The sequence below is a fragment of the Neomonachus schauinslandi genome, chromosome 1, assembly GCF_002201575.2.
Source record: "Neomonachus schauinslandi chromosome 1, ASM220157v2, whole genome shotgun sequence".
Lineage (NCBI taxonomy): Eukaryota > Metazoa > Chordata > Mammalia > Carnivora > Phocidae > Neomonachus > Neomonachus schauinslandi.
Genome location: NC_058403.1, coordinates 209,660,563 through 209,671,492, shown reverse-complemented (window position 1 = coordinate 209,671,492; position 10,930 = coordinate 209,660,563). Strand labels below are relative to the sequence as shown.

General features: G+C 44.8%; 1 protein-coding gene across 1 annotated transcript in view; it reads left to right on the top strand.

The window, feature by feature from the left end:
- The first annotated feature begins 6,790 nt into the window (after nucleotides 1–6,790).
- Nucleotides 6,791–10,930, top strand: part of ADGRE1 (adhesion G protein-coupled receptor E1) — a 59,361-nt gene continuing 55,221 nt past the window's right edge. Inside the window, exons 1-2 of the mRNA XM_044918317.1 lie at nucleotides 6,791–6,872; nucleotides 9,204–9,257. Coding sequence (XP_044774252.1) covers nucleotides 6,842–6,872; nucleotides 9,204–9,257 — 85 coding nt within the window. The 5' untranslated portion in view covers nucleotides 6,791–6,841. The remainder of the gene's footprint in view (nucleotides 6,873–9,203; nucleotides 9,258–10,930) is intronic.

Below are 10,930 nucleotides of genomic sequence, written 5' to 3'. Positions count from 1 at the left end.
TGTATCTTTGGGGTAAATACCCAGTAGTGCAATTGCTGGGTCATAGGGTAGCTCTATTTTCAACTTTTTGAGGAACCTCCATGCTGTTTTCCAGAGTGGCTGCACCACCTTGCATTCCCACCAACTGTGTAAGAGGGTTCCCCTTTCTCCACATCTTCATTGGCAACATCAGCTCTTAGCTGGGTCCCCAGCCTGTTGGCTTGGCCTACAGATCTTGGACTTGGCAGCTCCCACAGTCAGGAGAACCAATTCCTTGGGATTCTTCTCCTGTTGCTTTTGCTTCTCTTGAGAACCTTAATATAGAATTCTTTGAGTATTTACTCTTTTGTGTCCTTTATGTTTGGCTTCTTTTCCTTAGCACAAAGTCTTTGAGATTCATTCATACTGTTGAGGGTCCTAGTAGTTCCTGCCTTCATCATATACACATATCTGTCTGTCCATGGATGTCTGAACTCTGTCCAGCATTCAGCAATTGTGAACAAAGCAGCTGTGAACATTTATGTATGCGTCCTCCTATGGATATATGCTCTTATTTCTCTTGGACAATCACCATGTGGTCTGGTGATCCCACTTCTGGGTATATAACCATAGAAAATCAGAACCAAAATTCTTTGATATATAATCAAAGAATATCAAAAAGATAATCTGCACCTCCATGTCCATTGCAGGATTGCTCACAATAGCCAAGACATGGAAACAATCTAAGTGTCCATCAATGGATGAATGGATAAAGAACATGTCACACACACACACACACACACACACACACAGGAATATTATTTAGCTATGAGAAAGAAGAAAATCCTATCATTTGTAACAATATGGGTGGACCTTGAGGGCATTAAGTGAAATAGGTCTGACAGAGAAAGACAAATGCTGTATAATATCACTTACATGGGAAATCTAAAAAAGTGAAACGTGTAGAAACAAAATAGGATGGCCATTGCCAGGAGTGGGGGTAGTGGGGGAGATGATGAGACATTGGCCAAAGGGTACAAACTTGCAGTTAGGAGAAGAGTGAGTTCTGGGGATCTAATGCACAGCAGCATGATTATAGTTAACAATACTGTATGATATACTTGGAAGTTGCAAAGATACTAGATCTTAAATGTTCTCATCAGAAACAAAATCTAGCAATTATGTGACATGATAGAGGTGTTAGCTAATGCTCTGGTGGCCATCAGATTGCAATATATAAATATATCAAATCAACACATTGTACACCTTAAGCTTAAGAAGATATGGAAATATTTCCATTCTAGTTGGCAAGTGGTTATGACTCCAAGCCAACTGTATATCTAGACTTTACCATAAGATATCCCATGATCCAGCTGCTGATGGGTTAGTGGCTGGCACCAGAGGTGGCCCGTGGATCTTGTCTGAGGTTCACAGCCAGCATTGATTCTGATTGATCAGTGCCCTGCTTAGACCAGGTATCTTATACTTTGGATATCACCTTGTAGGAGTGCTGACAATACCGACTCCACCTCTGGTCCTCCATCTTGCTCCTGCCTGTGCATTGACCTTCCTAGGGACTATGTGTTTCAGGCCCCATGGAGGTTAATGTATGCTCTGACCAGGAAGTGGGAAGGCTTGTTCTGATCTTCCCTAAAGTGATACACAGAAGGCCTCATTTTAGGCAACCATTAGAGGTTCTCTGGTGCACAGACAGCCCCACTGTAGGTAACTACCCTACGACCTCACCACCATGCCCTTTGCTCCATAAAAGCTTGGGATTGAGTCTGGACTGGGTGGAGAGTAGCTGTGGAGAGTGGCTGTGTACCCCATGGATAGTCATCTGCCCAATCCCCCTGTCAGTAAGTTACCCTGAACACAATTCTGTGTAAGTGCTATGGAGAAGCTTGCTTTGTTTTTCTGTCTTAAAGTGCCTTCTTAATAGCATAGAGGACCATAGGGGAAGAGAGGGAAAACTTGAGTGGGAAGAAATCAGAGAGGGAGACAAACCAAATGAGACTCTTGACTCAGGGAAACAAACTGAGGGTTGCAGAAAGGGAGGTAGGTGGGGGGATGGGATAACTTGGTGATAGGCAATAAGGAAGGCATATGATGTGATGAGCACTGGGTGTTATATGCAATTAATGAATAGTTGAACACTACGTTAAAACTAATGATGTACTATATGTTGGCTAACTGAGCACAATAAAAAAAATAAATAAAAATGTCCCTTCTTGGTCTGGAGGATACATTACTGACTCTACCCCACTTTCTAACATACCTGTTTATAAAAATGTTAACAGGGGCGCCTGGGTGGCTCAGTTGGTTAAGCGACTGCCTTCGGCTCAGGTCATGATTCTGGAATCCCGGGATCGAGTCCCGCATCGGGCTCCCTGCTCAGCAGGGAGTCTGCTTCTCCCTCTGACCCTCCTCCCTCTCATGCTCTCTGTCTCTCATTCTCTCTCTCTCAAATAAATAAAAAAAAAATTTAAAAAAATGTTAACATAGTTGGCCCTTGGTTGGGGTCTGGGAGCTTGGACCCTGCTGTGAGGATTCTTGTGCACCAGGTTTGCTGGGGAGGGTATTTAGCAGAGGCAGGGTGAAGGAAGCTGGGTGGGACAGAGAAAAAGAACTAAGCAAGGAGGTGCTCTCAGCTGGAATCTAACCTCAGCCTGATCCCATGGGGAACTGGGAACCTAAATACCACCATGAGTTTATCTTACTGTAGGTCTGGCCTTTTGCAGCTCTGTGACCGTGGGTTACTAGCTGGGTTGGGTCTGAGGGTTTGTGCAGGCACTGGGGAAGGGGAAGCTGTGAGCTGTTAGGCAATGCTCACAGCAGCTGGGGGATGGGTGCTACACCTGCTAAAGGGTGGCTGTAGGGCATCAACGGCATCCACTATGGGGGCTTCAGTTGGTAGAAGATGACTATGGTTTTGGGGGGAAGGGGAGAAATGAGGCCAGCAGGGGAGACCAGTGTAAGACTAGGAAGGGTCTTGAGTGCCATATTAACAAGCTTGGAGTCCATCCTGAGGATAATAGGGAGCCATGGGAGGATTTAGAGTATAGGAGGGACATGGTCAAGTTGGGTAGGGCTGTCCTAGAGTAGCCCTGTCACATTCAGTGTGGGGAAGAGTGACACCTCTGGAGCTCCTCCAGGCTGATTTCTTCAATCTTAAGTGTCCCTTATTTTAGCCTTTGCTGGGAAAGACATAAAAGGTTAGGCTTACCAAACCATGTGGCTAGAAACTGCATTTCCTCTACTCCATCCTTCCTCTTCTCCCTCTAAGCCTGTCCTCTGACTGGCAGGATCTCTGAAGTGCAGGTTTTATAGCCTTGGTTAACTGTTTGGGGTTTAATAAAGGGTAACAGTCATCTTGTGATCCTCCATCCCTGACCAGGACCCCAGACCCATGTATAGGTAGAATTACAAGGTTCCCCCAATACTTTCCTGCCAAGTTGTCCACATCCAAATCCCTGGAACCTGTGACTATGTGACCTTACATGGCAAAAGGGGCTTTGCAAATGTGATTAAGGCTCTTGAGACAAGGAAACTCTGGATTATTTGAGTGGGCCTAATGTAATCACAAGGGCCCTTTTAAGAGGGAGGGAGGAAGGCCAGAGAGAGAATGAGAGAGGGAGATTGAAGGAGAGAGGGAGGGAGATTGGAAGATGCTACACTGCTGGCTATGAAGACAGAGGAAGGGGCCTTCAGAAGCTGGAAAGGACAAGGAATGGATTTCCCCTGGAGCCTCCAGAAGGAATGCAGCTCTGTTGATGTCTTGATTTCAGTCCCTTAAGACTCACTTGGGACTCTGACCTCTAGATCTGTAACGTAATGAATTTGTGTCATTTTAAGTGGCTGTTTGTGGTGCTCTGTTATGGTGGGGGCAGGAAAGTCACATGTCCTCATCCCATGTCCATCCCCATTCTGAATGTCAGCTATTCCTTCTGTCTCAGACTCCCCACTCACCAGATATTTCCCCACTTCTGCTTTCCCTGCTTCCTAAACTTCTCTCTGTCTTCACAGCCCCTGCCCTAAACCAGACTACCATGCTTTTCTCTCTCCCGGAAGCAGCCCCAGCCTTCTCCATGGTTCCTGCCTGGTCTAGCGTGCAGCAGTTGTAAAACCCAGCCTGCCCCTCACTCTCTTGCTGAAATCCCTTCTGGTGCCCTGAAGATCAAGTCCAAACTCATCCACATTAGAAGGTTCTGCATGAAATGATCTTTGCTGGCTTTTCCAGTTCAGTCATCGCTGGTACCAGGTCTTCTATGAGTAGCCATGACAGCTTAGCATAGCAAAAGAATAATGTAATAACAGTGAATATTAGAGAGCATTTAATCTGTGTCAGGCAGGATTTTGTGATTTTATTATATTAAACTTCAATCCCTGTGAAGCTGGTATTGTCTTCATTTTGCTGATGGGGAAAATAGATTCTAGGTATACCAGTTGTCTCTTGCTGCATACCCTACTACTCCAAAACAGGACAGCTTTAGACAACCATGTTTTATTTTCCTTATGATTTCTGAGGATCAGGAATCTGGAGGTGGCTCAGCTGGGTGGTTCTGGATCAGGGTCCCCCCATGAGGTCACAGTCAAGCCGTTGGCCACAGACCTCAGTTCCTCCTCATGTGGGCTTCTCCACAGTGCTGCAGAGTGACCTCACAACATGGTGATGGTTTTTCCCCAGTGAAGGATCCCAGAAGGGGAGGGCAAGCAGGAAGCCACAGTGACCCTCTGAACCTCAGATGTTCACATGGCACAGTGTCCAATCCTCCTTTTCCTGTTCACCAAGTCCAGCACACTTTCAAGGAGAGCAGGATTAAGCCCCTCCTCTTGAAGGGAAGAGTATCAAAGAATTTGTGAATGAAGTTAAAACCACTGCATTTGTTTGTCTGCCTCTAGTGTCCATACCTTGGATGCACTGAACAAGGAGTATAGAAGAAAGTGCAAATCCCAGAAGTTGCTCCCAGTTGGCAATATTACCCCACATTATGGAATCCCCTCCACAGCTATCCTTTGGGACATGACCTACTGTCACCCCCATTCTCCAGATGAAGAAACTGAGGCCCAGAGAGGCAAGTCACTTCCAAGAATATCTTGCAAAATCAGGATTTGATCCTAGGTCTGATTCTAGCTCCTGTGGCCATAATACCCAATACTTGGAGTTTTTCCTGCATGCCAGGTTCAGTTCTAGGCACGTCATGTGTGCCCACTCCTCAGAGGCTCACACCAGTGCCATGAAGTAGACCTGTTATTATTGGGTCTATTTTACAAATGGGAATGTTGAGGCACAGAGAGATTAGAACTTGCCCAGGACCACACATGACTAGGAAGCAGAGGAGATGGGATTTGAACCCCTGGTGATCTGGTTCTAGAGTCTGTGTATACTACAATGCTTCTCCTAACACAACACAGCTTTTGTGTATCCTCTTTCTTGGTGGAATTTGCTATGTTTTTGTGCTGGCTCTTAACTACAACCTCACTGGGTAGAGTCCCTTGATGCACACACGGGGGACCATTGATGGATCTTCTTCAGTGATCATAACTGCAAGGTGGGTATTTTGCTTTGCACAGAGCAAAAGGGAGAATGCGGAAACATGTGGGGGCTTTTCTTCCCAAGAACTTGGGGCTGGCCTTTGTGCCTCATTTTTAGCTTGTGGCAGATGCTTTTGGTGCCTACTCACACCTGTGACCCTCAATCCCTTGGGTCACACTAGGCCGACTATCAGCTGCTGCATTTTGTTATCAACGGGGTTACACTCTGGTTATGCACATTCTCTCTGCTAGGAGGCCAGGCCCAAGGTGTTGTGGGTTGATGTGAGCCTCAATGCATGACCGGCAGTAGCTGGTTGATAGATACCCCAGCTCCGTCGCCCCTCTGTTGGGGTAACTGAAGACTACTTTGGGCTGCCTTTCAGAGGTCCCCAGTGAGATTGAGCTCTAATGTAACTTTCTAGATGGCATGGCCACCTGGGACCCTTTCCCATCCCAATCTCACTGCCCACCCCCCCCCAGCTGGAGTTTTCTGGGGTCACCTCCCTGATAAACTAATTTCACTAGAATCCTGGTCTCAGCATCTGCTTCTGGGGACCCTGGCCAAGACATTACCAGACCTCCATGTGTGTGAGATTGTGTGTGCAGGTGTGTTAGGGCTGGGAATGTGGTAGAGTGCTGCTGTGCAGGGGTCAGATGTAGGAGAGATGGAGGCATATGGGATGGTTCAAGTGCTAGACCTTGGAGCCAGAGGGTCCTGCATTCAAATCTTGACTCCAAGTAATCTTGGACAAGTCCTATCCCCTCTCCATGCTTCAGTTTCATTTTTAATTTAATTTAATTTAATAATTTAATTTAATTTAATATTTGTAAAATAGGTGGGGGTCAGAATCCTTACTTGATGATATTGATGTGATGTGATGAAATTAAATTTTGTTGGTAATGTGTCTAGCATGGCACCTGGTCCATGATGGCTGTGGTGGTTATTTGTGTGGGACATTCTGGGAAGATAACTTTGAGTCTGGGATTTGCTTCACTGGGGACAAGTGGTGGTAGTATATTTACAGTTGGGGGCAATGAAAGAAGGTTGAGAGGTGGCTGTTGGTGGGGAAAGAAAAACAAGTGTGGAGGAAGACGAGCAATTGGAGAAAGGGAGAACACAGTGACACATTAGCCAGACCAACTTCTCTTCATTCTGGCAGAGAGAAAATTAGGGGTTTGCCATGCTGTCCTCATTCAGTGGCAGGCAATTCAGCAAAAAGGGCCGTCTTGCTCTGGTGGCATTGAGCAATTCTGGCTCCACCCCTCCCCTCTTCCCATACATTCTGTTTACTGAAAACCCCAAGACTGAAGAAGAGGTTCCCTCTTCGAATGACAGAAACACGGCACCATGTGGAGCTTCAGCTTTCTCCTCTTCTGGGGTGAGTGTGGGGATGAATGGTGATGGGAGTGTTGGGGGAAGCCTGCACTGGATGTAGACTGTAGGGAAAAGGGAAGGACATGAAGTATCCAGCCAGAGACTCCAATTCTAGGTTGGATACTGCCAATACCTTCATTGGGGGACCTTTGGCAAAAATCACTGAGCATAGGGAATTCCATCTGTCAGGGCCGACTTTCTTTATAGTTATTCATTTGACCTGTAGTTCCTGAGCAACTATTATGTGCCAGATGCTGTTGTAGGCACTGAGGGGAGAGCAGTGGTAAACAAGCAATTCCTGCTGTCATGAGGCTGACATCCTCGTGGGAGGGACAGGTAGAAAAGAAGCCACTGGCCATAACAGCAACCACCCACCTAGCACTGTTTTAAGTTCCTCAGATAACTTCACAAAACTCCTCCAAATACTGGGTCACTAATAGCCCCATTTTAAAAGGAAGAAACTGAAGCAAAAGATATTAGATGACTTGCCCAAGACTACTTAGCTAACTGGGGGTAGGGCGGGCAGTCTGACTCCAGAGTCTGTATGCTTTATTGCTTATCACTATGCCATGCTGTCCCAAATAATAACTACACAAAAGCATCTCAGGCAGTGATAGTGCCACAGAAGAAGAGAGTAACCGGGAGTTATGTTGAAGGGGGAAGTCAGGGAAGACCTCTTGGAGGGGGTGACATTTGTGCTGAGGCCTGAGCTGTGAGATGGAGCCTTCCTGTCTGTTCTCTTATTTCCCTTTCTTCAGGCATCAGTTTTGTACTGGTCTTGTTTATGGTCTATGTTGTGGTTTTCTTCCTGTCTTTCAAGTTTTTTTTTTTTTAATTTAATTTAATTTTATTATATGATGTCAGTCACCATACAATACATCATTAGTTTTTGATGTAGTGATCCACGATTCATTGTTTTCGTATAACACCCTGTGCTCCATGCAGTACGTGCCCTCCTTAATACCCATCACCGGGCTAACCCATCCCCACACCCCCTTCCCCTCTAAAATCCTCGGTTTGTTTCTCAGAGTCCATAGTCTCTCATGGTTGTCTCCCCCTCTGATTTCCCCCCCCTTCATTTTTCCCTTCCTTCTCCTAATATCCTCCATGCTATTCCTTATATTCCACAAATAAGTGAAACCATATGATAATTGTCTTTCTCTGCTTGACTTATTTCACTTAGCATAATCTCCTCCAGTCCCATCCACGTTGATGTAAAAGTTGTCTTTCAAGTTTTGGTCACTGGTTCAAATCTATGAATGAGAGAGATGAGCACTGGGTGTTATACACAACTAATGAATCATTGAACACTACATCAAAAACTAATGATGTACTATATGTTGGCTAACTGAACATAATAAAAAAAAGCCAATAAATCTATGAATGAGGGACAATATTTTGAGCAACAAGTGTGGGCTTCCTAGGCTGTGGTCCAGTGCATCTATTTGTGGAAGAGAAAACTTAGACCCAAAGAGATTAAATAACTTTTCCAAGGCCATGCAGTCAGTAATTAGTGAAGCCAGATTTTTAAACCCAAACATTTTGACTCCAGAGTTGGTATGCTTAAAAACAGTGTTCTGTTGCCTCTAAAATAATTAACGAGCAGAATTTTATTTGATGATAATGAATGGGAATATCAGGGGTTTGGGTCTGTGGGATTTGTTGACTGGCAGGCTTAATTAGAAGGAGCAGGTAACTTGTGGACCACAAATGCAGGAATGCCGAGTTGTTGCTTTGGGGTGTCAGGGCTGGTATTAGCTATTATTGCCCCTTATTCTGCCCTGAGGTTTTTTAGCAGAGTAGTGATGATGACATTGATGGTGGGGATGGTGGGGATGAAGGTGGGGGTGGTGGAGGTCGGATAGTGGGAGTGGTGGGGTTGGGGGTGGTGGTCATGGGGGTTGTGGGGGTCGTGATCGTGGTGGTGGGAGTGGGGTCATGGAGGTGGTAATGTCAGAGAAGAGCTAAGTGCCGGGGTCTGCACTGCCTTTTAGACACTTTTTTTTCCATCTTTCCCTAAGAACCAAGTTTTGCCCTTTTGGGGGGAGATGTCATTTCTTTTGAGAATACATGTTTTAGGGTATATTTTTGAAGATCAGCTGGAACTTTGTTTGTAATTGAAAAGAAAATTAAGATAATACAAACAAAATGAAAAAACATAAAGTGCAGAAAAGCAGGAATGGCTGCTGTGAGTATTATGTGAAATATTGTATGTTTGTCATTTGGTTGGATATCTCATCAAACTTATTTAAACGAGGCCATTCCAGGAGTACTTTTGAGGTTGAGCACATTGCTTCTTGATGGTTCATGGTGTTTTTCTTTTCTTTCTTCACAGGGTATTGTGGTATATTCATCTGCGTTATGTTCCCATTGGAATCAATGACAGATGGTAAGTGGGTCAAAGAGAATCCATATGTTCAATGTGTGGGAGGATGTTTTCTGGGGAGGAGACCCTTCTGTCCCAGGAGGCTGAGCCACGGCTGAACACTTGCTGGGAGCTACTTAGTGGCAGAGCAAGGGATAAATAATATCCAGGTCTCCCGGTTCCTGCTCCAGGCACTTACCTTTGTGCCTTGGATTCACTGTGTGACCTCAGGTGAGTCACACAAAATCTCTCTGATTGTCACTTTCCTCAGCTGTGAAATACAGTTAACACAGGTTCCTATCCCAAGGGTACATTGTGAAGCTTAAATCAAAAGAGGTAACTTTGTTACCCACCTGGTATATGGATGAGAGCTTCATAAATGGTAGTGTGGTGGGAATGGGGATGAAATTTACTCAAACTACAACTCAATGGGGAAAGAATGCATTTTAAAAATGTATTAAGTGTTCTCATTTTCTAGATAAGCTGCTGCTGGATGGAGAGGAAAAACATTGCCAGTTCTTCAGGTCCTTAGTGTCTCAGTCCTGGCTCAGCCTTATTTGGGAAACTCAGTTAATCTTTCAAATTTCTTACCCTACTCTTGGTCCTCCCAAAATGATGGCTGGGTGTTAGAGTAGGGGCAACTACGGGATCTTGTGGCTGTCAAGGGTGGACTCTGGATGGGATGTTTTGTCTACCTGTAGAGCATGGCCCCACCTTGCTTATCTGGTAGTCCTCTTTGCAGTTCTGTACCCCCCAGGGGTCCACAAAGGAGCTTCTGCTTTCCATGTTCAGGCTATAGGAACCCAGAAGAGTTTTCTTGGACCTCCTACTGGCTACCTTCCTCCGTGGGTTCTAATCTTTGGCTCTCATACCCTGTTGGATATGATAGCAGCAGAAAGGAAACTTCTCTTCTAGACTGGGAAATTCTGCCTGGCTTTTGTTGGGAGAAGTCAGGCCCTAGCCTTGATACCCCTAAATTCACCCATTCCTGTCCAGAGGTTTCTGAGGTGAGGTGGCAGAGGAGTAGGGCTCCTGGTGGGTTCCTCTCACCTCTCTTTATTAGCTTCCTACAATGTTTTCTCTTCCCTTGTGATAGGTATTTCCCTTATACCATGGCTTAATGAAAACTCTACTTTCTAGTCCTTCAAGCCTGGTTACTGCAAAATCTTTTTATTGAGATATGACTGACATATAACATTGTGCATGTTTAAGGTGCGTGCATGTTGATATGATACACACGTATATTGAGAAATGATTATCACCATAGTGTTCACTAATATCTTCATCACCTTATATAGCTACCATTTTTTTTCCTGGTAAGGATATTTAAGATCTACTCGTAGCAACTTCCAAGTATACAATACAGTATTGTTAACCAGAGTAACCATGCTGTACACTAGATTCCCAAAACTCTTTCATCTTATAAGGCTTTGCTTTCAAGGCTATTGTTTTGCTGGGAACCCAAACATCCAGTTTGGTAATTAAAACCTGAACATTACTGTTTGGCTTTCATGTATGTCTGCTGCTAAGACATCTTAATTCTTCCTGAATGAGAGTAAATCTTTTGGCAGAATGTGTTGGGAGAGGGGGCTCACAACCATATAACTGGAAAAGAGAAAATCATATCACTATATTTCCAAAAAGGTCACCTTGATAAAAAAAAAATCGATCATTATTATTGATTCCAGAAAGCCCTT